The sequence below is a fragment of the Emericellopsis atlantica genome, assembly GCF_019669845.1.
Source record: "Emericellopsis atlantica unplaced genomic scaffold F5Z01scaffold_12, whole genome shotgun sequence".
In the NCBI taxonomy this organism is placed as follows: Eukaryota; Fungi; Ascomycota; class Sordariomycetes; order Hypocreales; family Bionectriaceae; genus Emericellopsis; species Emericellopsis atlantica.
This window is the reverse complement of record NW_025764714.1, coordinates 252,089-278,032: the sequence shown is the minus strand read 5'-3', so window position 1 is coordinate 278,032 and position 25,944 is coordinate 252,089. Positions and strand designations below refer to the sequence as shown.

The following is a 25,944-nucleotide window of genomic DNA, read 5'->3' as shown; positions in this document are numbered from 1 at the left end:
CCAGAGCTTCTCTCGCGACACGCACGAACTTCATTTTCACTTCTGCGTACGGTCTCCCTGTCAAAGTCGGAAAGCGAGGAGCTCAACTGCATCGCGGAGCTTACACGAAAGTCAACCGCCCTACGTTGTCAAGCATCAAGGCTTTTGACTCTACATATCGCCATCGCGACATCTTGCGACAGCTCTGGCTCTAGGGGACGTACGCGAGGACCTGTGGGTAGCTGCGCTCATTTTCTCCTCATATCCAGCTCTAGCACAGCGCGTTCAAGATGAGCATGTTTCAGCAGGTACGTGGGATCATCTCTTGAGGCGGCCCAACCGCAGTCAGCAGTGAGCTGCGAGCATCAATGGCTTATCAGCCGGGAGCTCCGCGAATCGCGAGAACGAGGGCGTTCCATTCGCTAGATAAACGTATCTAACATGCAGTAGAAAAAGCCGTATTCGGCGGTCACTGTGACAATCGAGAACCTCACTGCCGAGTCTTACGATGAGGAGGACTTTAGTGGTATTCCGGAGCTCGTCGAGGTCATCAAGCTCCAGTCCACGGGCCCCTCCGAGGCTGCTCGCGCGATACGAAAGAAGCTCAAGTACGGGAGTGTGCATCGCCAAATCCGCGCCCTCGTCATTCTTGACGGGCTCATCCAGAACGCGGGCCCACGGTTCCAGCGCGCCTTTGCTGACGAGCCGCTCCTCGAGCGTCTTCGCGTCTGCGGTACATCGGATCTCTCCGATCCAGACGTGCGGAAGAAGTGCCGCGAGCTGTTCAGAGAATGGTCCGCTTTCAAAGACACTCCTGGTCTCCAGAAGATTGCTGCGCTCCACAGGGTGCGCCACCCACAATCCCTCGCGCAGAACGGGAACTGACATTTTCAGGAACTACCCAAGAAAAAGGTTGCGGTCACCCAGGAGCGCTCCAAGGTCATCCGCGAGACGGAGGCGAATCCTTTCGGTGATGAAGAGGAAGAGGCCGCACGCGAAGCCGCCCAGCAGAAAGCTTCTGCCAGTGGCCCTTCCCACAAGCCCTCGTCGAGCACCGCCTCTGCCGTAGCGATGCAGAAGGCCGGCGCTGGGTCGTCTTTCTTCAGCTCGTCAAAGGACAAGAAGAAGGACAAGTCCAAGGGCAAGAGGAAGCCTTTCAATCTCGAGGCCGAGAAGCCCCAGATGAAAGCCGTCATTGCCGATGCCTCCATCTCCTCGACGAATCTGCTCAACACCCTCCAAACGATCAACCGCGAGACGGAGCGGATATCAGACAATCCCTCCGCGGTGGAGAAGTTTGAGGCCTGCAAGCAACTGCGCCGACGCGTTCTGCGATATGTCGGTGGCCCGGTCCAGAGTGCACAAAGCTTAGCTGACATGAACAGATTCATCATGTCGAGGACGAGCATTTCCTCGGCAGCTTGCTGAACGCCAACGATGCCCTTGTACACGCGCTCATGTCCTTTGAGCAGATGGACAACGCGATCGACGCCGATAGCGACTCGGACGACGAGCTCGCCGAGCAGGCACATTTGTATCGAAGTATGTCAGACTTGCTCTCCACCAGGACGCCGTCGCTGACCGTGCTACCGTAGTGGCGACCATGAACAAGAAAGAAGACTCGGGATCTCCTACTTCAGCTCAGCCTCCTGACCTGGGAAATCTATCCATCTCAACCAATGCGCATGCCCCGCCCGTGCCCTCGACGTCGACGAAGCCGAACGCGCCACCGCCTCCCAAGCCGCCTCGCCCTGCAGCTGTGCCCGACGCCGACTCGGAGCCTGAGGACGAAAATGATCCATTTGGCGATAAGAATGTCGTGGAGACTCCTGCCTTTGAACAGGGCGAGCCTAGGTGGTGATATCTGAGATGAGAGGACGGGAGCAGATTGTCTGGTGGGTTGGCCGCAATTTCGTGCGCACCTGCACGGCGAACTATGTTCTTCTCATCATCTCAGGGTTATTCAAGGCGCATGGTGCGAGCTTTCGAGGGGAGCATGCAGGGGACGCTTCTCACCTCCAATCTACAATTGACAGTCTTTGTGTATATACCAACCTTCAGGTTGTTCCCGCGCAGATTATACAGATTCTATGGACATGATTACCCAGCGGGGAAGAGATAATGGACGCAATGATCGCGGCTTGTCTGTAGCAGTGAATCCTACTACGTATATACCATACATTGGGAGGTCATTGCGCACTGAGAAGGCCTCTGCTGGCGGGTACTCCCGTGGTTGACCGGCTTTCTTCCTGAAAGATGGTTAATGAGGATTGACCTGCACAGATGGAAACCACATCAGTGATCATTCGTCTTGATCATGAGACGCTGGTTGGTATTTTCCTCCGCCATCAAATAACATGACGTCAGAATCCACGTATACCAAATGCGACAACGCACGGCGATGCTCGAGAAGCAGCATGCCCATGACTTTGTCCAGGATGCATCCAGGGCCACGTACACGTACAGTGCTGCATCTATTTGCGACAACATTCCACATGAGCACAACAAGGCTGCGGCGGTCTTGCTGCGGGGGCGCCTGATTTGGACACGACCTCGAGCGGAAGAAGCGACGGGGAAGTCATGGACGCGGCGGTAAGGCTGCGCTGCACGTTCCCAATCCGACGGCAACCTGAATGCAAGAATGCGTCAAGAGGCCCAACAATTCAGATCCCGGCTTCCAGAAAGCTTCCAAAGGAAGTGTGGGTGGGTGGACGGGCGTCAACGGGATCGCCGAGGGGGGAAACGGTGACCTTCCAGAAGGCTTCCATCGTGACAGGATTGGCTGGCGCAACGAGAGGGCGCTTGTCTCGATGCGAATGTCAATAAGCGGCCTGAATAGGAAGCGAGCATGCGGAGGGAGATGGAGACATGCATCTCATCTCATGTCATCTGCCAACATGTAACTTAGATTCCTTACTAGCGCTGGGCACGACCGCGTGGTCGGACCACTGTGGGGGGGAATTGACAATAGTAAAAGCCGGAGAAGAGCTGCGATGCGGGAGCTATTGTTCATGTCTTGGCCATGCCCAAACCGCCAGCTTGTGTTCGATGCGGGCGTCCCAGGAGTTAGGACTCAGGACCCACGACCCTTGCGGAAATCATTCGCTCGAAAGCTGGTCGAGTATCCGCAGTGCATACTTCAGTGTACGGACTTCTGAGTACGTTACGCATTATTCCTCAAAGACTCTCGGTGTTGAGAAAGGAGTTTGGCTTGAATATTGCCCGTTCAGATTATCTGCCATTCGAGTCCTGTCGCGAGCTATCACTAGCCTATAGGGCGGTCTCTGTGGCACATTTCATTATGACCAAGGCGGATACACTGTTGTAAGCGAGCGAGACATTGCATCCATTAAGTCCCATCACGGTGAGCATCCAGCTGCAGATGGCCTTATCAGTCATGCGGACGCAAACATGCATGTGTTTCTGTCGCGCTCCCCGAGAAGCTCAAGTCGTCGATTAAATCAGCCCCCGTCCTGACATGGTCAGCCGCCTCGGCTCCTGCGACGCGGTTACAAGCTGCAACGGTATCTAGGTCGTGACATGGCACATACAGCCGGGAGCCGCTTGCAGAGCCAGACAATCCATTGTATAGGCTCTTGCTTTCTATTGAGGAGGCAGGCGGCGGCACGAGCGTTTGGTTGACCAGAATCACGCTCACGAGCGACGAGGCTGATATGCTGGTGGTCCGTGAGAAGGCCTGCAGGGTGGGTGATTTGTCGAGTACCTTTGTTGGTCGATGGAGCCGAACGGCTGGTACCGAATGCTAGCTAGGTGGGCTTCATTCCATCATGAGTTCTAGCTAGGAAGCACTGTTAGGCCCCTCCATAGCAGCACGACATCTTTCTGTTTGAACTTTGAGATTGCCAGGAAGACGCGCGAGATAGTCACCAAGTCGGGCAGCAGACAGTCCATGAGACATGTCACAACCCCGGAGAGAACAACTGAGCGAGGTGCATGCCAGATCGCCAGGAACGCGCGCGAAGAAAGATGGAGCACTCAGGCTCATCATCGATGCGTACAGTGCGTATCTCGGCACCTGGCTAGGTGGTGCCTCAGGGGCCCCTGTCCACGCGAGTCGAGCACGTCCCCCGGACCGCCCAGCCGCTAGAAGGTGAATCGAAGGGCGGCAGAACAATATCAATCACCAATCTCGTCAGGCCAACCGGTCACAAGGGCAGATGGCGCACAGACAAAATGTGTATCGAAGCGCGGTCGGTCGGTGACAAGTGAATAGAGTCGAGGGTCTAGGAGCGTCACAGGCTGACGAGGTGGGTCACCTAAAAGGATGAGCCACTGGGATTCCATTCCAGAAGATCCAGAAGGCTTCTGGAAGCCTGCCCTTTTGGCGGTTGGAGCCATAAAATATCCCCGGCGCAAGAAGGCCCACACGCACAAAGACGGCGTGAACGAATCCCTGCATGTTGATCTTCCCTGACACCAGACCTGAGCTTCTGAGCATTCGAGTGATGGGTGCCCTCATCGGTGCCAGCGCAAGCATTCAGTCTGGAGTGAAGGCATTTGGTGCGTACGCTTATCGAGTCTGACGACATGGGAATAATTAGCAAGACGCACTCCACAGGCGCGAGCATGGTTGAAGTATCTGGTACAGTGCGAGCTCATGTGTTGCGGTCTGTGCTTTGGCGATCTACGACATCTCAACTTCACCGCATATATGTACGTACAACGACACAACAGCCAGGACCCAACATGATTCCAGTCGTTCTGAAAGAGCGGTAGAGAGAATATCCAACGCCCGTCGCCAACTTTGCCAACAGTTGCTTTACAATGCGCTGGGAGCGGAGGACGATGACTCAACATGGGCCTTGAATTGCTGTTCTCCTAGGGCTCCTTTTCACCACTCTTACAGATGTAGCAGCTTGCTGGCGAACATGCCATATATACTCTGGAAACAATGTATCCTAGAGCCTACATCGGGGTCACGGGAATGCCTCATGCAAGGCCCCAAGACCCAACGGCCAAACGTGCAGCAATGCATATATTGGGCTGCCTCTAAAACAGAGCGTCCCACGCCGAACGCTCAGAGTCCAGGGCGTCAATATCTGTTTCAAGCTGCCGTTCACCGTAAGATGCTGCGCGCCTATAACCCCACGTCATGGCAGCCGCGTTGCGTTGGGTGACGTGCTAATTTCGTACGAAAACGCGACAGCCTGTCCGAGGGGCAAGAAGGGACGGAACCTCCAAAGGTTGCTTCCAAGCAAATGTAGGGCCAGCACAGATCCAAGTGAGAACACTCCCAGTCTTCAAGGTGGTATCTATTTCCATCGTCCACAAGGGAGGGTTCACTCGACAATGAAGCACTGGGCGCGTACTTGTCTGAGTGTCAGCGGAGCCACAGGTCCAGTCGTGCGTGGGTCGAAGCGTTTATTACGCACTGTCCTGCTGCACCGTGCGAGGTACTTCCACCCGCATCTGTCGTCTTCACGTTTGCTCACCTTGATCTCCCCTAGCATCGCACGACCAACAACTACATTGTCAACAAGGACGAGAGGGTCGCTTTCTCGCATGGTGCTGTTCTCACCCAGGCTAGCCTTGCCCTCCATCTTAGACAGCCAACAAGCCTCCCGCTATCCGGGGGCTTGGAGCCGGCTACTATAACTTTGCGCCTCCCTCCTCCCAGACCCGTTTGCGATCAGAACATTCCCTCTCGACTATCTATCCCCTACCACGAGCACCAGCTTCCAGACCGCAGTCAGTCTAGCACGGACGCCACGCCACTATACCGCACGGCATCCCACACACATTTGTTCCTCTCATCAAATCCTACTTGCCTTGCCTCCAGGCTCCAGTCATTCTCCTTAGCAACAGCATCCTACCTGCAGCTGCAGTGTACGTGCTTGTACCGCTATAAGGAAGCAAAATCTCCGAGCCAGGCGCCTCCGTCATCTCTCCCTCACTAGTCGGGCCCGCCAACCGCCTCGAGTCCCGCTACCACGCTACTGCTCCAGGCTGTTAGCACAGGACTCCGCTCCCCGAAAGCCAAGCTCCATCCAGCATCAAACCTTCAAAAAAGTTTCTACGTGCAGAGAAGCTACCCAGTTTTTGAGGACAACTGCGCTACCACAACGAGGCGCGTCGGATCCAAGCTGTTCTCGGCTGTCGCGACCTGAGAATTGTCTAATTTCCCAGACCTGCTCAATCAAGGTAAGTCGAGAAGCTTTCGCGTACAGAACACAGTCATACCCGCCCACCGCTCTGTCCGCTGCCCGGCAAATCCCCCCCTGTCGGGTCCATCTTGGGCGAACCCTGGCGCTGCTTCCAGGGGGTGCAGTTTTTTCCCCCTTTGATCTGCCCTGTCATCGCTGGACTTGAGGCTCCAGCATAAAAAAGAAGTTGGTCCCGACGTCCAGTCCCTCGTCGCGCGAGGGCGGCCGTTGGTTCCGAACTTTTCTGCATATTCTGCACATCGTTTTGCCTTTTTCTGCATTGTATTTTGATCGAATTACTCTCATCCATATCTTTCTGCTGTGTTCGCATCATTTGGCATTCCGTGATCCTTCGCGACGCGGCTAACATCGACACGAAGATCACCCCAGCTATTCGAAACACATAATCCTCTCCGATCGAGACTCGACCAACCGAGAATTCGCGTTACGGATCAAATACCAGTGTAGCCAGCGGATCAGGCAGAGGAACAGACTCACTCTTGTTGAGCACGCAACCCGCATCACAAACCTTCGACCGGTCAACGAGGAGACCTGCCTGCGACATCCTCAGCGCACGCGACCCAGCGAACAACGGACCGATCTCTACGGCAGGCATCAAGAGCACCGTCAAAGTGGCTTTACTTGTGAGATCTGTGGTGCCGGCGGACATCATGCACAACGGGGATTTCCTCGACGGCAGAAGGAACTTTTCAGGAAACTTTGGCGATCAACAGCATAACCACTACGCGCTTGGTAGAGCCGAGTCCGAGATGGAACGGTCGGTGTCTCCCCATGGGTCAGAGCACTCGCAATTCTCGCAGCTGTCACGATCCTATGCGTCGCCTAGTCTGGCTGGCCAAATGGGGTTGCCGAACAACATGCCTTCGCCTCTCAGCTCGATGCAAATGCGAGGCTACACGGAGATACCCATGGGGATGCCAGGCGTACACAACATACCTATTCCCATGCATAGTACACCACCTCCTCAGCAGGAGGCATCGACTGCGCCCTCGGCGGCGCGCCAGGCTCAACCGGCTGCAGCCAAACAGTATGCTTGCAGCTCATGCAGCAAACCTTTTGCGAGACGAAGCGATCTTGCTCGACATGGTAGGCTGACTTGCAGCCCTTGAGATGAACAGAAGCTAACGTGAGAACAGAGCGCATACACAGCGGAGACAGGCCTCACGTCTGCGACTACCCCGACTGTGGGAAACCCTTCATCCAAAGGTCAGCCTTAACTGTCCATCAGCGTACACACACGGGCGAGAAACCGCATTGCTGCGAAGTTTGTGCCAAAGTAAGCACTCTATTACGTGTTGTTTCTGCTTCGAATGCTGACCAAACCCAGCGCTTCAGTGACAGTAGCTCGCTAGCAAGACATCGCCGAACGCATTCGGGCATGCGCCCTTTCAAGTGCCCTTTCGCAGATTGCCAAAAGACCTTTACTCGGAGGACCACCTTGACCCGCCACCAGCAGCAGCACACTGGAACTGTGGAAGAGGCCGCGGCAGCCACCGCGGCAGCACTAGCTGCCACTGCGAACCGTACGGGTATGTCGCAGGTCCGTCACGATAGCGAAGCATTATCGAATCACGGCTCGCCCATGTCAACGCCCTCGCCTGGCAACCGGACCATGTCCATGTCCCCCAGCGTTGATGGCATGCACCGCCACAACAGCGAAGTTCAATATCTGCAGAATGGATCCCTTCCGGTACACATGCGTGTTGGCAGTCCCGTGTCGACCTCGGCCGGTGCCTACAGTAACAACGGGGGCATGCGACCAACCTCCCATCCCACAGGGTACGGACCTCCCTCGACCTTGGAGCCGAGCGTGGAACACCAGCAACACTCTGGCTCACCGAGCGGCGCAAACAGCCCTCACATGAGCAATGTGGGATGGCAGTCACCTGCGCACATGGCATCTCCCCAGTCCCAGCACAGCAACAGCTATGTGTACACGGATGCACCCGAAGGATACCCCCCGAATCCAGCGAACATGGGACAGATGTACTACGCTGGGCAGATGCGGCGACACGACGACAATCAGTCGATGGTGCCAATGACCTAGGAGGAGCACCGAGGCCCACACGCACACTGAGCGACGTGGCTGTGGGTGAACTCCTACCTGTTTGATACCCTGTATTCTCTCCTGCATTGGCTCGTTTTAGAGCGTGTGAGTTTTGACGTCGAGCTGCTTCACCTCGACATGGCGTTCATTCATTCATTAAACGGCAAAAGGGGGCACATTCAGTCAGGCCGCATTGGCATGGAGCCTTTGTTTCCACTCACCTGGCTTCTTTCCACTTGTTATTTCCTTCTCGAATATGTCACATTATGGAATGGGTTCCTGGACTCGAACTTAGAATGGTCACCTGCGCGACTAGGTCACCAATTAAAAACGATAAACAACCAGAGGGAAGGGAGCACAGCAACACCAGGTGCCCGGACGCTGGCAGCAAATTTGCCAGGCACAATCCAAGGGAAAGGGGTGGCGAGGCGTTCTGATCATTATTGAGTGAAACAATAACGCTTACAGCGTGCATAGAGTACAACAGAGCAATCTACCAAATTTTTCAAAACGCGCCATGCTATGCATGGAACAAAATATGACATGATCGTGTTCGCGTGGGTTACTGATAGGCAGCCCAGTCCTAAGAGATCTGACATGGAACTATCAACCATGCTGGTCCATGCCTAGTTAGCCGCTTATCGATTTCAGGTATAGTCTCGATGCACCTGTTGGTCATGTCAAGATCTGCCGCTAGAGACGCCCGTCGTGGTGTCCTGCGTCCATTCCTGATGTCACTTCTTTGGGTCAACCCTCGAGAAACAGACCATCACACTGATGAAGAGGGGTTCCGGTAATTACCACGGCAGCAGTTGCTCGCCAAGCATCGCCTGCTTTGGACTATCATGAGGTAGCGATACAGATCTGCATGCAGTCATGCATGCAGACAAATGTCAGCGTGTTGGAGTCCAGGGCCGTTATTTTTCGGGGTCGACGAATGTTTTGTTGTAATGTACGGACAGGCCCAGCTCTTGTCCGATGAATTATACCTACTACTTACTTACTCACAGTGGTTACCTCCACTTTGACGGAATTTTTGCTCCTACAGGCTACAGTAGGTCCCCCATTTCCCTCCCGGCAGCTAATAAAAGCACAGCGTGCTGCATGAGCACACTGTTGAATAATCGATGTTTACATATCAATTATTCGACCCTGCTTCTGCCACGAAAAAAATGCTTCCTGCTCCCACTCTCACGGAGGCCATTGGGCAGAACCTTTGGATAGTAATCTTCTCAGGCTGCCAAAGCTGTTTGCAGACCATGGCTGTCCCCATCTTCGTTTCGCATTGGCCTCTGTGTCCCCCCTTTGACAGGCATGCGGTCATGGCAGTGGATGCGCCAGTTCGGATGAGGCTTGCTCCTTGCCTCAAGCGCGACGCCCCCAGCAGCGATAGGAATATTTATTAGTAGCTTGGTTCCTCTCTGGGGCGAGCCAAGCCGGTCGGGAGTTACTATAATAACGACAGTTGTTTGCAACCGCTCCTGTCCTTTCTTCATGTCCGCCAGGTTGTGATACCTCAACCCCCCTCCCCATCACCGGTCGCCTCACTTGGTGCCCCTGCGCTACTCTCGGTCGGAAGCTTGAGTACGGGAACATGGCGGTGCCGTCAGCGACGGAGCGCATGCTTGTCCGGATCGAAGTGCACATTGATACGCTGTGCCCATGGTGCTACGTACAGAAGAAGTGCCTCGATGTCGTGCTGGAGAGGTTTCAGGAAAGGCATCCTGGAATGGAGTTTGAGGTGCTATGGAGGCCTTTCTACCTTTACCCATTGCTGCAAGGAGGTACGTTCGGACGACTGCTTGCTCCCTCGCAGTCATGTAGTGGGACACGGCGTATCGTTCCAAGGGGCTGACCGACTCAGGATGCAGCAAAAAGGAACTATATAATAGCACGAAAGGCGCCAACAGCTTTGGTGCGAATAGCCAGCGGATCCAGACCGTGGCCGGTAGCTACGGCATCGACATCTGCCTCATGGGTCGCACGGGCCCTTCGCGCAACTCGCACAAGCTCATTGCGTTGGCGCTCCAGCAACGAGGGCCGTCAGCGCAGTCGCGCGTAGTCGAGGCCCTGTTTCTAGGTCATTTTGGAGGCGAAGAGGACATCACCGACGACGAGTGGCTCGTCACGGTGGGCACAACGCACGGTGGGCTGCAAGCGAGCGATGTGAGGAGGGCGTTGAAGAGCGAAGAGGCGGGCGAAGAGATCGACAACGAAGCACAGGCTGTGAGACTTGAGCGAGACGTCCGGGCTGTGCCCTGCGTAACAGTACAGGGCAAGTATCGTGTCGGCGGGTACCAGGAAGAAGCTGTCTTTGACAAGCTTTTTGAGAGTATCTGGGCCAATGGTGGAAGTTGACGACAAAAGGTCGCCTCCTATCCTTGCTCGATCTCCTGGTTTGCACAGCACAACCAGGACAGCAACGGTGTGGGATTATGATTGGATGAGTTCACGATAATGCGTACCTTACGAAGCCAGATAGAAAGGGGTCCATATCATGCACACGCTAATAGCAATTGAGTCCAATGATGTTTTTTTTGTGTTTCGCGTCGCCGCGGCTCGTTCTCTTGTACGGGTCTCGCAAGACCGTATGCGATGCAGATTGTGTGTATCGATGATGCAAGTGTCCCCAACGCCCTCATGGAGTGTAACCCAAGTCGCCAATCTCAACCCCGTCGTGCGTGTCTGCCTGCCTTCCTTGGCTGATGAGGCCCGAGAAAGATGATCGCACCCGTAAACGCCGATGCTAATTAGTTCAAAACACGCTATTATGATCCGCACAGCTCCCACCAACCAACGCCCTGCCTCAACCCAGTCTGCCGGTGTTGTAGTCCTTCATCAAATGCGCCATGTGCACGTTGGTGGTCTTGCCAACGCGCTTGCCTGCCCTCTTCTTCTGCACCTTTGGTTTGGCTGACGCAGCCGCGGCCAAGCGGGGGTCTTCGCTGGTAGGCTTCTGACCGACGCTGACGAGCTTGCGGTGCATGTCGTCAATGCTCGGAATCGGTGTGCGATGCCACATTGTCACGAATTCTGGGTTGACATGGTGGTGCAGCGAGGGATCGTCCAGCCAGATGGCGCGCGGCAGATTGTCCTTCTTGGTGCGGAAGACCAGGATCTTGTGTATCCTTTCCAATTCTTCCAACGCCTGATCGCACTTTGGCCAACCGTCCTTGAGATCCCTGACTGATAGACCTGAAGCATCTCTCTTCTTCTGCAGATGCGCTAGCAGCGACTGCTTGTCCTTCACGCCGGGTATGATGGGCAGGTAGGTGTACGTGCCCGTCCTCCACGTCTGCTCGCTCACTTTCGGGTCGGCCTTCCACTCGACGCGCGGATGCTTCCGTAGCCCTGCCATCAGATCCTCTTTATGCTGCTCCGAGAAGCGTCCCAGGCTCAGGAACCCCTCGAGCTCTTCCGCGGTCATCGTCGTGCCCTTGTCTTTGAGCTTCTCCACTGCGTAGGCCATGTTCGTCCGGACCTCTGTGCCCGTCCCCGTGGCTTCCGGCTGCGAGTACACCTGCGCATATTTGGACTTCGCTTTGGGTGTGGTGTTGGTGTCTGATGCGGCGGACGGCGATGGCGACGGAGGTGCCAACGAAGACGCTGCGCTGGCTTTGGCAGGTGCGGCGACTGTCGGATTCGAGATCTTGGAGGCAGCAGATGCGAGCGAGCCCGCAAAGGCGCTCTGCTGCTTGTCCAGGTACGACGGCATCGTGACGCGAAGGACAGGTGACGTTCCCTAGGGTTGAGGATGTAGGATTGGAAGGTGAGGGTGTGAGTGTCAGAGCGAGGCTTTGTCTGACTGAGCTCGGTTCCGTGAGTCAACTGTGGCTTGTGCTGTGGCGCACACTTTCAGATGCTACCTACTTGTACCACCTTGTCAATTACCTAGAGGAATTATAGCCTAACCTAGAGCATCGCTCTGTCCCCCATCGCTACATCGCCCAAATAATTATGAACCTCCGTTCAAGGGCGCGGGCCCAAGATAAAGATCTCATATAATGGCCATTTTCTTCGCAATCTGCATGGCATTTGCTGGTATTACGGCGTCCACCTTCCATCATGGTCAATGTGTTGATGGCAGAGTTGGTCAACGTGGCCTGTCCACCCACGTCCATGTCCCCAACATCCAAGGCCACTCAACAATCATTCTCGCAACATGCACTCTTTGCTTCTGAACGTGATCAATGCTCACTAGAAAGGCCGACAGCTTAATTACAAGTTCCTTGCGTTGTATAAAAGCTATAGAGTTTAATCGAAGAGGACGCTGCTGTCGTTATCATCGCCTTCTTTCCCAACCGAATGCTCCTTTATGACCGAAAATAATCATGGTTCTTCCGTGACTCTAGAAGCAGGCTCACAAAGCTCCAAACGCTCATCTTTATCGTCCCTGAATTCATCGCTCTATCGTCTTGGTCCACCACACCTCCACCCCGCACGCTCGATCGCAGCGCAGCTTACGACTGCTGAGCCTGCTGCTGCTGCATGTAGTTGTAGGCGAAGTAGGCACCAACACCACCGATGAGGATGGCGGCGTAGACGCCAATGCCAGTGCCGACCTGATCGCTCTTGGAGTTGGAAGCCGAGGCGTTGGTGGCGGGGCTCTTGGGGGCAGGGTCGCCGGGCTGTTGCCTTTTGTCAGTGTTGTCGCAAGAAGAGATGCTTCCTGGGTGTACATACCGCACGCTTCAGAGTACCGACGAGAAGCGCATCCAGGGTCTCGCGAGCCTCGTCACTGTGGCCAACATCCTCGAATGCCTCGGTGGCATCCTGTCCAGCAACGTCGAGCATCACCTCCTCACCACCGCTTCGGAAACGTTAGCGCTAGTCTGTAAAACTTGGGGGCCCATGTCGTACGGGTGCTCGTCCACGAATTTACCGCAGTCGTAGACCTTGTCGTGCACAACAAGGTACATGTCCTTCTTGGTGTTGTGCTCAGCAACATCCTGGTAGGTGAATTCCTTAGACATCTTGGGCGATTTTGTCTGTTGAGGAGGCGGCGACTCGGTGTTTCGACGTCTGTCGCTGAAGGGAGCTTGGTTGGGATATCGTGGCTGTTCTGTAGGGGAGGTGGAGAGTGGGAGTGATCCTCGGCGGTCTGGTTTGAAATTCGGGATTTCGCTCTTTGTCGTAGATCCAAGGGGTCCTTTCTCGCACGCCGCAGAATTCGAGCGGCCCTGTGTGGATATTCTCTCACACCATTGACTAGCCCCTTTCACTCCAAATTATCCGCTGCTCAAGTCGCAAGACTAACAGAATCAATACTCGCTAATTAACAGCTATTAGTATTCTCGATCTGCTCTACGCGCGCTGGCTCTACTCATCCTGTGCCACCCTACCTCTGTTTCACCGAGGTGACTTGTTAGCTAGCTAGATGTCGCTCGACATAACGGTAGACTTCACCCTGTGAATGTAGTCAGTAAAAAAACGCCGAACTCCGTTCAAGGACAGGATATCATCCTCCACGAGACACTTTCCGTGGTGAGGGGTGCCAATTTCGGAGCGTTATGTGACGGGCAGTTCGTGGTACCATTTCTCGCGCCATGTTTTGCGAGCGGCATCCGTCTGTCCCCCAAGGCACGGCCAGGCGGCCGGCCTACTAATCACTCAATCGCCATTTGGCCAATAGGCTAACGCGAAATTACAGAAGACAATCCGTGATTGGGCCTATTACGGGGAAATGGTTATCCCTAGGATCCGCTGGCAGATAATAACAATCCCGATGCCTCGTGCAATTTAACTCAATACCGGGGCGTCACGGACGTGAAGTACCTAATCACAGCCCATCACAAAACGACGGATCTATCATGATAGTACTCCGTAGTAGTTATCCCGTAAGTCCAATGGCCCAAGCTGCCGAGTCAGATCGATTGCCATTGCAATGGAACCAATCGCAGTATTACCACTTGGGTTACCTTTGCACACCGTTTTGGGGGCTAGGCATGCACGGTTCGCTCGCCGAGGTGTAATTGCTCCAGTGCTGCCATTGCGACGAGCATGCAACGCTCGCTTCTACATGTGAACCCCGCTCAAGGGCAGAAGAATGTACGCTCTTATGTGTAACCCCGCCGGCGACAATCTACCTCTTCGAGCTACCCCCGCCGAGATCTTGGCCTAGACGGTAGCCGGTGACCTTGTCCCACTCAATTTTCTGCCTCGTCACAGGCAATTGTCTCCTCAATCCCTTGAAAGCGCCCTCGCTCAAGCTGACAAAGCCTTTGTTCAGCTCTTCCTGGTATTTGCGCTCAGCCGACGAGATCTCCTTGGCTATTCCAGCGCCAGTGCCGGAAGATATGCTCGCATGAACCGGTTTGTTGGTGATAAGGCGCACATTGCCGTCTTCATAGTAGTGCACATCGACCTTGACCGAACCCTCGAGGCTGCCCGATGAAGGATCATATATGTACAGAGATCGCCAGCGCCCGTTCCTGTTACCGATTAGTGACAAAGATCCAGAGGAAGGGTCAAGACAGGCTCACCAAAAGTTGTTGGGGCTGTACTTGTTTGCAACAATGACGACAGCCACTTTGGAGTCGGATTCGATAGGGTAAACACCAAAGGCAGCGTTTGGGTAGTGTTCATTCACATACGTGCCAACGCTCTTCAAGGTCGACTTCCTGAGACACAGTGTAAGCTAGCTGTGGTGATCGCAGACACAAGACGTCCTTACACAAGATCGGCTTGAGCACCCTCCAAGACATGGCTCTGAACATTGCTTGCAGCCTAAGCTCCGTCAGACAAAATGAACTTGAAATTTGTGGCGATGGCCGTACCTGAGTTGTGTGGTCGAAATCAAAGCTCGAAGAGCTCTCCACGTCGAAGTAGCGTCCACCTCCCAGGGAATTGTGTGAGCTGATAACGACCTACGAGATCCTCATCAGCACGTGAACTGAAGCCAGCAATTTTCAAGGTTCCTCACGGGCTGGCTGCTGCCTGGCAGCTTCACCGTAGCGAATTGCTCCTCATTATACTTCTCGAAAGCGGGTGCGAGCTGGTCCACGATTTCCGGTTCGTTTTGCGTCAAGATTTTGATGTCTGGGCGAGTTTGTAAGTTTCGTACTGCCGATTGGAAAGCGCCATTGGATCCATACCCGTGACAACGTCGTTCAGCTAAAGGAGCTGTCAGTATGTCGCGACCAGAGCCTCCAGAGCCTAGAGGCACTTACCTCACCCGGAGGTGCGCCTTCGATAAAAGCGGACACTTCCTCAAGATGTGACATGGCGGCTGTCTCTCAGTTGCAGGGCGCACAAAGGCCGATGAGGAACGAAGTCAGGTGTGCTTCAAGTTGCGATGTTGATGGGTCGAGTCGTTCGAGTCTGTGGAGCTCGGTCAAGGGGCGGGGCACCTCAGATCTGACGTGCGTGGGGTAGAGTTGGAGCATCGTTACCAGGTGGTTACCATGGATTGCTACCTGCGAAAACATATCTCAAGTACGAAAACAAGGAGCCATTGAACTGTAAGAGAGAAAATAAGGTCCATACTGGCGCATTTACTGCGTAGTTGTCTGCTCTTACGTTCGAACATGGATCTGGCGAGAGGGTGCTGAGTCATTCCTAGAAGAGTCACCTGACTTCGCGATGGCGTCGCGTACTACACTTCAGACACGACCAGGCGCGACCTGAGATCGGATGGAAATAGCACAAGCCAGCGACAGATCAGATGCCCTTCGTTCAATTCTCATCCGACAAACCGATATCTGTTCAATCGTAAATTTCTGACGGAAGACACGCCAAAGAACCCGATGACAGACTCACTGAACTGCCTATTTACCGACGCGCCGATACTGACGCGTCTCGTCCATGGCAATGACTAGCTCCGACAATGCCATCCTGAAGTCATTGAATGACGCCCAGCGCCGAGCAGTTACTTCCAAGGCTTCCACAGTCGCAATCCTGGCCGGACCAGGAAGTGGAAAGACACATACCCTGACCTCACGCGTCGTTTGGCTCATTCGAGAGGTCGGCTATCAACCATGCGACATCATCGTGGCAACGTTTACGGTGAAGGCAGCGCGAGAAATGAGAGAAAGAATTGGCAAGCTTTTAGGAGAAGATGTCGAGAAGAAAATTGTCCTCGGCACCTTCCACTCCATCTCAAGACGATACCTCTCTGCCTATGGAAAACGAATTGGCCTCGATTCAAACTTCAGCATCGCCGATGATGGCGATTCGAAAGGGATCATCAAACGAATCTGCGAGAGACACAAGCTTACTGTTGAGCCCTCATACGCGAAATCGTGGATCAGCAAACGGAAGGCTAAGGGTAGCCAACCAACGACGTCGCAGAAGGGCAAGAAGGCCGACCACCCCGATCTCCTCAAAGGTTACGAGGAGTACCAGGAACATTTACAACGCTCAAACTTGCTCGACTACGATGACTTGCTTGTGAAATGCGTAGAGTTGTTGCAGAAGCACTCCTCATGTGTTTCCAATGTGCAGTCAGTGTTGATCGATGAATATCAAGACACCAACGGCATCCAATATGAGCTTATGAAACTCTTTGCTCAGAAACAGGGCCGTATCACCGTTGTCGGCGACCCCGACCAGAGCATCTATGGCTGGCGATCAGCCGAAGTTCGTAACCTGTACCGTTTACTCCGAGAGTTCCCCGGCACAGACGAGGTGTCACTAGAAGAGAACTACCGCTCATCGCAGTCTATCCTGGACATCTCACTCAGGGTCATTCAGGAGGACAAGAGGCGCTACCAGAAGGTCCTGACACCGGTGCATGCCAAGGGTGCACGTCCAGTGTTGAGGAAACTCACAAGCTCCTCCAACGAGGGGGAGTGGATAGTCTCGGAAATCAAGCGCACAATGCTCATGTTTGGCGGAATGCTCAAGTATGAAGATGTAGCCATTCTGTTGCGCTCCGCTGCTCTGTCAAGGCACGTCGAGTCTGCGCTGGGCAAGGCTGGTATATCCTACAGAATGATCGGAGGCCATAAGTTCTACGAAAGAAAAGAGATCAAAGTGCTCATCGACTACCTCCGCGTCGTTTACCAACCTGAGAACAATGATGCGGTAGCGCGCATTATCAACGTCCCACGTCGGGGAATAGGGGAGGCTACCGTCAAATCCCTGCTCGCGGAAGCTGAGTCGGAGAAGATGAGTGTATGGACTGTCATATTAAAGCACTGCAGAGGCGACCGAAAAGCGACTACCAACATCAGAGCCAAGATGGAGCAGAGGCTCAGCAGCGAATTGATGCGTATCATCAATGGCCTACAGCAGAAAGCTGCGGACATCACCGCCAGCAGCTCATTCAGTCTCGTGGATCTGATTGAACAGCTTATCTCGCAGCTGAATTACAAAAAGTACCTTGAAGACGAGTACGCCAACGACCACGAAACCCGCTGGGCAAACGTACGGGAGTTTGTCAACCTGGTGTCCGAATATTTGCAAGATTCGAAGAATACAGAAGATGATGAGCTGCCTGAGGTGGACGAGGTCGAGCAGTCGAGACAAGACACCATGCTGGGCAAGTTCCTCGCGAATGTTTCGCTGGCTTCTGACGCACAAAGAGGCAGCGGCGAGCAGGACCAATCTTCCATGATCACCATCTCGACCATTCACGCCGCCAAAGGCCTCGAGTGGCCCATTGTTTTTGTGCCATCTGTGTACACAGGTTCAATGCCTCATTCCCGCTCTGAAGATATTGACGAGGAGAGACGGCTGCTATATGTGGCAATGACACGCGCACAAGCGTTGCTCTACCTCAGCTGCCCCTTGTACGGCCCACAAGGCTTCAGCAACAAAGTTGAGCTCTCTGATTTTGTCGCGCCCTTTGCCGAGGTGGCATTTGCGTCAAAGGGCCCGTCAATCGACGAACCGGTGATACAAACGATTGGCAAGATCTTGGATCGGGATCCTCCCCAGTCCAAGGTCATTTTCGAGAAGCTCCCGCCCATGACCTCGGTCGAAGACGACAGGTTTCCCGAAAATCCTTTCGATCCCAAGAATTCGGATGAGATAGGTGACGCACGCGTGCCACGCGGAGTAAAACGACAGCGCACAGGCCCCTCAGAGAACAGCAAAGCATATGTTGATGGACATCAGTGGGACCGAGAGTACGCAACCACGATGGAGCAATCCTCAGCATTCACAATGTCTTCACTCCCGGGCTTTGTGTCGGTCGGCCAGCACCAGCATACGATAGCGGCTGCGAACAAGGCCAAAGAGCAGGCGGCTGCCCACAAGCCCACCATTACAAAGGGCACAAACCGCCGTCCGGCTGATCAGAAAAGTCTCCTCAACTATGTCAATCAAGGTCCGAGACCGCAGCAAGCTGCCCCGAGTGCAGCAGATCGATCTGCGTTCTCATCCTACAGCCGCTATCAAGCTGCAGCATCCAAATTCGCAGCCCGAACTGCTTCAGAGCCAGCTAACACGAACTCGACGCTTCCGCAGCACAAGCTCCCCGTTGGCAATCAACTTGCGAGACCGTCTGGCCCGCAGCCGGATAACGAAAATCGGAAGCGTTATGCTTGTTTCTCAAGCTCGCCCACCAAGCCAGCATCACCGGACAAGGCCAAGCAAGAAGTGCCGCAGGACGACCCGATACCACTCGCGCGGCCAGCGACAAGCTTCCATGCTACGACCTTTACGGCTGTACGCTCGCAACCAGGAGGTGTACGACGGCCGGTCGGCATGGGTCCGGCACCGAGCATGGATCGCCTTCGGAAGCCTTTCAAGCCCCTCACGATTAATAGACCTTCGGGCCCTGATAGGCCATAACGCACAGCGATGTGTGTTGCCACCATTTCAGGAGACGTGGTGAAGTTGTGGCAACAGGTCATGCGTTATTGTCATGGAATATGACTGTTAAGCATAACGCCTCATGGTGAAGAGATTGGCAAAGAAGATTTCACCTGGTTAACTATAAAGTTGCCAGGCAATGCGTGCGAAATAAAAGAATTAGTTTGATCTTGCCATCAGTCCAACACACATTCACAGTCGCTTTACTTCGCAATTACCGCAGCCATGAACGCCTTTGGCAGACGCCTCCCCACCCTCGCACCGAGTGCTATCGGGCGCAACGTATTTTACTCCACGAGAGCAGGCACCCCTGGCTCAGCGTTCAATTGGTGGCGTGGAATGACGCCCCAAACGCGACGACTCGCCCTCGCCGGAGTTGCGACCACTGTGGTCGTTGACAGCGTACTCTTGTATGAGTACGGGCCAAAGTGGTTCGGTGGTACGAATGAGAGGGACGCTTGAAGGACGTCGATTCGCCCCTGGAACACAGGATGGTTTGTATGTACGGGTGTAGACGAATGTCTTGGTCGATACGTTTGTACTCATAGAAGGTCTGAAGCGGCGAGGATATTGGCAGGACGAATGGATCACAACCATACTGATTTGCTCATTCCGCGACCCCCCATGTGTCTGGCTCCCAATTCCGCTGCCGACCCTCCTCTTCTCTGGAATCAAACAGCTGACCAGAGTTGCCAGGGCACCTGCCCAAATGGCGATGCAGCCCGCTGCCGCCCTCCCCGTCCCGCTCATAAGCAGCCAATCCGCCCAAGCATCACCGACACCGCCAAGCCATGACGTTGCAGCGCATTTCTAGCAAGTGCTTCCGCGCGAGTAATCGAATGGAAGCTATAACTCCCCTTGCACAATGGATGATAGATTGACTTGACCTGGTGGAAACCCCTCCCTTCTATAAGCTGGGGCATCTATAGACCGACGAGGCTCGTCCCAGCACGAGGTCCCAGCCGGGGTTGCATCAATGTACATCTGAGGGTTGCAGAACAGGATCGTAACCTGCTTTGATTGCTGCTGATATGGATCGGGGATGGAGCAATATGACGGAGACGGGTATGAGTGAACGGCAACCGGCTCAGGCGTAAGTGTCCTGCCCCTCTGCGAGCATGAGATAAAGACCATATGAGGCTCGTGTATCCCCTCTCTTCCATTCCTGCCGCTGCTGTGCTTCTATACATTGAAAGTGTTGCAAGCATAGCTTCTTCAGGTGGCTTGTACTTGAACTTGTCCGACGATGCTCGCCTCGCTACTCTTCCTCGTCCTTGCGGCTGCCGTTGCTGCTGCCGCAGGACCACGTATCAAGACACGGGCTGATGGCGACAAATACCTCATTGGCGTAGGAAAAGCAGACATAACTGGACCGGTTGTTGAGATTGGGTTTGCGGGCTACGCCGACCTCGCTCAGAAGGGAACCGGGCTGCGACAGCGCCTGTACAGTCGCGCCTTCATCGTTGGAGACATCAACAACTCCGATGACAGGTTCGTGTATCTCGTCCTGGATGTGCAGTCTGGCGATACGGCGATGCGATACGGCATCCTGGAGGCGCTCGAAGAACTTGGTGATGACTATGCCATGTATGGCCAGCACAACGTTGCCGTGACTGGGACACATAGCCATGCTGGGCCGGGTGCGTGGTTCAACTACTTGCTGCCGCAGATCACAACCTTTGGGTTCGACAAACAGAGCTACCAAGCAATCGTCGACGGCGCGATTCTGTCCATCCAACGAGCGCAAGAGAGTCTGCAAGAGGTAAAGATGTCAGCGCCGACACTGCGAGGCAGGTGGTTAATAAGTTTGATCAGGGCTACCTCGATGTAGCGACAGCTGATGTCGTCAATGGCGCAATCAACAGGTCTCTCTTCGCATACCTGAACAACCCCGAAGACGAGCGCAACCGGTACGCGGACAGCGTCGACACCAAGATGACTGTTATGAGATTCCAACGAGCGTCCGACAATAAGGACATAGGCGTGCTGACCTGGCACGCCGTCCATGCCACATCGATGCTTGGTAACAACACGCATGCTGCTGGCGACAACAAGGGTCTCGCGTCGTGGATGCTGGAACGGGACATGAGTGGGAACGACAATGCGGCAGACGACTTTGTGGCGGCGTTCAGCCAAGCAAACCATGCGGATACTTCACCGAATGTGCTGGGAGCATTTTGCGACGATGGATCCGGAATGGAGTGTGATTTCGAGCGAAGCACATGTGCCGATGGAACAGTTGAAGCCTGTCACGGGCGTGGACCAAAGTTCGAGGCGCTAGACCTCGGGGTTTCTAGCTGCTACGAGATAGCAACTCGACTGGCGTCTGCAGCCAAGGAGGCCTACGTGAGTATCAGCAAACATTGCATTGCAGGGGTCGCCTGTTAATCACCAGCAGGACTCCTTTGGCCCGTCTTCGACCCCCATCGTTGGTTCCAGTGTCAAGTCTTTCCACTTCTTCCACAACATGAGCTTTTGGGACTTTACGCTGCCCGATGGAAAAGCAGCGCAAACCTGTCCTGCAGCACTGGGCTACTCCTTTGCTGCAGGCACCTCTGACTGGCCTGGCTTGTTCGACTTTTCGCAAGGTGACTCGGGAGATCCCGATGCCAATCCTTTGTGGGCTGTTGTCAAGAACCTCCTGCGTGAGCCCAGTCCCGAGCAAGAGGCATGCCAGGGCGAGAAGCCAGTGCTGCTTGATATCGGGGAGATGTTCACTCCCTACGCGTGGGGTCCCAACATTGTCGACATTCAAGCCTTCCGAGTTGGCCAATTCGTCATTGTGACGAGTCCCAGTGAGGTCGGGACAATGGCAGGCCGCCGATGGCGCGAGGCCGTGGCTGCTGAAGCTGAACAGTTTCTGGACGAGGAGCCAATCGTCGTGCTGACAAGCCCTGCGAACACATATGCGCACTACTTGACCACGCCGGAGGAATACGACGTCCAGAGGTACGAGGGCGCGTCGACACTCTACGGTCGCCATTCTCTGGATGCCTACATCAACCTGACCGTGAGCAACCTCCAGTATCTGACCCCGGACGCAACAGAGCGTCCTGCGCCAGGCCCTCCCGCCCCGGACAACCGTGAAAGGGCTCTGTCGTTCATCACTGGTGTAGTCACGGACGGCGCGCCAATTGGCCAGGCATTCGGCAGCGTTCGTTCGCAGCCGGCATCTTCCTATGATCTGGGCGACGTTGTCAAGGCCACCTTCCAAGGGGCTAACCCGCGCAACAATCTTCGGCTTGAGGGTACTTTCGTGGCCGTGGAGCGCCTGGATGGGGACACTTGGACGCAAGTGCGCGATGATGCTGATTGGTTCCTCGTGTATACGTGGAGGAGGACGAACTTTGTCCTAGGATACAGTGAAGTGGACGTAACGTGGGAAACGGGTGGTAATGCAGAGCCAGGCACATACAGGTTCAAGTACTATGGCGATGCAAAGAGCCTTCTGGGGAAGATAACGGCTTTCCAGGGCACAAGCAAGAGCTTTGAGTTGAGCTAGGGAAGCGCCTCAATGCTTCGACGCGAGGAGCTCTGGCAGATAGTTAGTCATCCCACAAGCGCACGGTTAACGAACAAGTCGATAATATGCGACTTTGAGGAGAAATGCACCGTGCACACCGCATGGCAGAACTTGTATGCATGTAACATGCGCACGACACCACAGGTCCTGCAATGACTGGTCATGTACTTGGCCGACCGGTTCATGCGGCAGTCCTCTTTTGTGAATCGTTTTTGACGCACAGAGAACGACGGTCGCCAATGTACCTAGCCGATTCTGACAGCCTGCTTGATCCGCGGGTCAACCTACCACACAAAGCTGATTGCTTGTATTGCGTAGGCGGGCGCTTCGCTCAGGAGTGCGGCATAGTGCAACGACAACGACGATAGGTCTGCGGTGTGTCACACGCTCTCGTCCGCTGTGCTTATACCTTCAATGTACGGCTAAGCTGATGCCGCCGGGTACAAACATGATGCCGCCATTTCGTCGAAGTACAGAAAGCCAGAGAGAGAGAGAGAGAAGGACTCTTGCATGCGGGCGCTTCACTTGTACCCTTGTGCCCCCTTGAGCGGGACCATTGGTGGACCAAGCAGCCAAGAGACTCGCTTTATGCACCCGATTACATGCTGCAGGAGTGAGAGGTAGCCCTGTGGTCTCGGCGATGCAACGTCGATGGCTTTGGCTCGCCAGGACTGTCTAATTTGCCGCGTCGACGACCTCACGGCATGTTGAAGGCACAGACAGAGCAGGTGCACTTGGCGATGTGCTCAACTGTGAGGAAGTACACGCTTCGAGCCTAGAACCTGTCGCGGCTTAGAATGTTCATACTGTATGCAGAAAGGGCGCGGGACGAGCCGTGCCTGTTGCGGAGAAAGGCCATAACAAGGGCCTCATTGAGTCTAGTTGTGGGAGCAGACAGACTGGGTTGGCCCAAAGTTGGTTGGTTACTGCTGGAGCTTGTCGATGATCGTTTCTTCAACAAGGGCGCAAGAGATGCCAGAGACGTCCGGAAGCGTCATTGCCTCTCAGTCGTGTCCCTCACACCATGAGGGTGTTCACACGGCAAAGAGGCGGTCATCGGGTGTCATAATAAGCTGCGATACGTGTGTCATGCGCTCACCAGGGTGCGTGCGCACTGACGGATGGCACTGCATTTGGATAAGTACTGCAGCTGTGTTCACCAGCTGGCGCGAGCTTGGTATGCGGTTGGCCTGGTGGACAGGGCTGTCATATGTCCTCTTGCTGCTGCTTGATTAGGCGTGGGTGGCTCGGGAGGTCGTCTCCGGACAAGGTCGAGCAATCCTGACCGGGCTGACCTATGTACCATGCGGCATTTCTCTCCGACCAGAATGCAGTTGCTGAGCGTCGCGACCAACAGCGCATGTCATAGAGGGTGGGGACAGTTGTCGAGAGAGGGCCTGGGGTCCAAAGAGGCGGGCTCGGGTCGGACCACAGTTGCAGCACGCGGCTTCGGCACGGCAGCGATGTCTGACAGCTTGTCCCGCAGGTGAGAGCGTTATGATACGACAGGGGCGAGGCTGTAGTTCTGGTACTTGTTGACGTGGAGTTGGTTGAGGATGGCGGGAGATTTACGCCGCTGTAGCCCAGAAGAGTGGGGCGGGCAGGTACCACCTGTAAGGCGCATACCTTCTTCTGGCACAAATATTTGACTCCCAAATATCGAATCACCAGCGAGCAGTATTTATTCATATTGGACGATCCCATGGGACTCATTGTCTCGGTTTATCATTGATTATACACGCCCCCATCGTCAGACCATCTTCAAGAGCTGGCAGGAGCCTGTGCAGAGATTAGAGCGGCTAGTCGTCGGTTTACTCACGCATGGTGGCCCAGGTTATCAAATCAACCCCCACGAACTAATACGCCGTGGTTACCAGATCCACGCTCGTTTGCACCAATGTGTGCGTCGCTCTGTTTGTGCCCTTATGGGGAGGGAAAGCTTCATGTCAGTGCGTCTCCCTGCGTTGGCACAAGCTAACTGAGCCTTGCATGGCTATTGCTCTTCAGCCTCCCTTGTTGGGGCAGCATGCCCTTCCTTTGCTTTCTTGTTAGCATGAACGAATACCTTATCTGCTTGCTCATGTGTGCTTTGCTTTTGCCCAAGTTGGTTGAATATAGGTATTAAGAACCTGCTGCCAAGAAGCTTCACCAAGACATCTTATCACTTGCTGACTACTCCGTATTCAATTTTGCGTAGGAAGCCGCCGAAACTCGTAGCAAGTCCGCCCACAATGTGAATTGAGTGACGCTGGGTGGGTGACCTGCATCTGCGTGGGCCCGTCTCGCCAAGCCAGCAAGGGTATATGCAGCATGCTCTGATCGCGCGCCGGTGAGCGCACACCCCGGTCAGGCGTCCTGAACAGGCTGAACTTCTCAACTTCTGCCAGTCTTCTGGATCTTGACCCCAGGCACTCCAGTGACCAGTCATCTCCGGGAAATCTAGCGTTGCTTCAGGTCTTCAGGAGGACTCATCTATGCGCCTGTCCGTTGCCGTTGACGAAGGCTCATGACCAGGCACGTGCCTGGCCTACCGGACTGCTACTTGCGCCTCGAATCCGGGGTAATACACATCCACCGGCGGCTCGCCTCTAGGAGTCACGATGTGATCCACACACGAACATTTTGTACTTGGACGTACGTACGGCTAGCTTACCATTGTACGTATGTACGGACCAGAGGTGCGGTCGGCATCTTGACATAATGGATGGACAACCGAGGGGCGCTTAACTGACCGGCCGACTAGTTTAGCTCTGTCTGGCCCCTCCCACACCTCCTCTCTACCAGCAGAAGCAACGGGAATCCATCCCACTGGTCGATTCTATCGTCATTTCACTTATTAATCCCGCCTGGGTCTTTTCTTTTCCCAGAGAGGCTGCGCTCCAACAAGTGAGAGAGGGAAACAAACGGTCCCATGAGCAAGCCCTAGTTTAGTCCAGTCCAGAAGGAAGGGCGGTTTGACCTCCATGCTTCACCTTGCTGTGTCGACATACATTTGTGATGGACACCCGCCATTCTCCCTGTCCTGTCCCCATGCTGGCCTATGCACCTCCGTCCCGCCTCGATCCTCTCTAGCTGGTCTATGTGACATCCCACTCTCAACCTTCTTGTCCCGTACACTGCCATTCTGTACTACAAACGAGCTCTCACGGCTAACACGAGCCTCCACCGACCACGGCGAGACTGCTGCGGTGGCCATTGATCAGTAGCCATCCGCAACCGCAACCGCAACCGCGGGCAAGTCCTTTCTGTTCTGTGCTTCATCAGGTCAGAACAGTCCAACGGGGACATCGCAAGACCACACCCCAACCGAACACCAACCCAGCTAGCTGGGGCCGTTTCACAGTCTGCAATCCGCCTTCCGAAGTCTGCCTCTTCCTCTGGGCGGCTTATTTCTTTCCCACGTCTCACACATTGGCCAGTCGGGACCCAAGGTATCTGCTCGCTCCCGCTGT

General features: G+C 54.7%; 8 protein-coding genes across 8 annotated transcripts; 5 read left to right on the top strand and 3 right to left on the bottom strand.

Annotated features, from left to right (window-relative positions):
* The first annotated feature begins 65 nt into the window (after positions 1-65).
* F5Z01DRAFT_86106 (uncharacterized protein) lies at positions 66-2,101 on the top strand. The gene is made up of 5 exons (XM_046267180.1): positions 66-287; positions 430-825; positions 874-1,317; positions 1,365-1,521; positions 1,575-2,101. The coding sequence occupies exons 1-5, from the start codon at positions 270-272 to the stop codon at positions 1,838-1,840; spliced, it is 1,281 nt and encodes a 426-aa protein (XP_046118583.1). The 5' UTR covers positions 66-269; the 3' UTR covers positions 1,841-2,101.
* A 4,713-nt stretch (positions 2,102-6,814) lies between these two features.
* Positions 6,815-8,211, top strand: F5Z01DRAFT_673806 (zinc finger protein 58; the record flags this gene model as incomplete). The annotated part of the gene is made up of 3 exons (XM_046264974.1): positions 6,815-7,250; positions 7,301-7,440; positions 7,492-8,211. The coding sequence occupies 3 exons, from the start codon at positions 6,815-6,817 to the stop codon at positions 8,209-8,211; spliced, it is 1,296 nt and encodes a 431-aa protein (XP_046118582.1).
* A 1,621-nt stretch (positions 8,212-9,832) lies between these two features.
* Positions 9,833-10,569, top strand: F5Z01DRAFT_621537 (thioredoxin-like protein; the record flags this gene model as incomplete). Its single annotated transcript, XM_046261213.1, has 2 exons — positions 9,833-9,999; positions 10,083-10,569. 2 exons carry the CDS (start codon positions 9,833-9,835, stop codon positions 10,567-10,569), a joined length of 654 nt encoding a protein of 217 aa, XP_046118581.1.
* A 157-nt stretch (positions 10,570-10,726) lies between these two features.
* F5Z01DRAFT_654457 (uncharacterized protein) lies at positions 10,727-12,402 on the bottom strand. Its single transcript, XM_046263427.1, has one exon. The coding sequence runs from the start codon at positions 11,924-11,926 to the stop codon at positions 11,018-11,020; it is 909 nt and encodes a 302-aa protein (XP_046118580.1). The 5' UTR covers positions 11,927-12,402; the 3' UTR covers positions 10,727-11,017.
* Positions 12,403-12,671: 269 nt separating this feature from the next.
* On the bottom strand, positions 12,672-13,184 carry F5Z01DRAFT_673803 (putative membrane bound hemo protein; the record flags this gene model as incomplete). The annotated part of the gene is made up of 3 exons (XM_046264973.1): positions 12,672-12,839; positions 12,895-13,021; positions 13,072-13,184. 3 exons carry the CDS (start codon positions 13,182-13,184, stop codon positions 12,672-12,674), a joined length of 408 nt encoding a protein of 135 aa, XP_046118579.1.
* Positions 13,185-14,293: 1,109 nt separating this feature from the next.
* On the bottom strand, positions 14,294-15,434 carry F5Z01DRAFT_636137 (F-actin-capping protein subunit alpha; the record flags this gene model as incomplete). The annotated part of the gene is made up of 7 exons (XM_046262193.1): positions 14,294-14,642; positions 14,694-14,831; positions 14,885-14,937; positions 14,988-15,077; positions 15,134-15,249; positions 15,306-15,324; positions 15,381-15,434. 7 exons carry the CDS (start codon positions 15,432-15,434, stop codon positions 14,294-14,296), a joined length of 819 nt encoding a protein of 272 aa, XP_046118578.1.
* Positions 15,435-16,014: 580 nt separating this feature from the next.
* F5Z01DRAFT_621379 (P-loop containing nucleoside triphosphate hydrolase protein) lies at positions 16,015-19,431 on the top strand (the record flags this gene model as incomplete). The annotated part of the gene is made up of 2 exons (XM_046261203.1): positions 16,015-18,843; positions 19,168-19,431. The coding sequence occupies 2 exons, from the start codon at positions 16,015-16,017 to the stop codon at positions 19,429-19,431; spliced, it is 3,093 nt and encodes a 1,030-aa protein (XP_046118577.1).
* A 536-nt stretch (positions 19,432-19,967) lies between these two features.
* On the top strand, positions 19,968-22,880 carry F5Z01DRAFT_83324 (neutral ceramidase precursor). Its single transcript, XM_046267174.1, has 3 exons — positions 19,968-20,731; positions 20,785-21,315; positions 21,368-22,880. Exons 1-3 carry the CDS (start codon positions 20,216-20,218, stop codon positions 22,469-22,471), a joined length of 2,151 nt encoding a protein of 716 aa, XP_046118576.1. The 5' UTR covers positions 19,968-20,215; the 3' UTR covers positions 22,472-22,880.
* Positions 22,881-25,944: the final 3,064 nt, after the last annotated feature.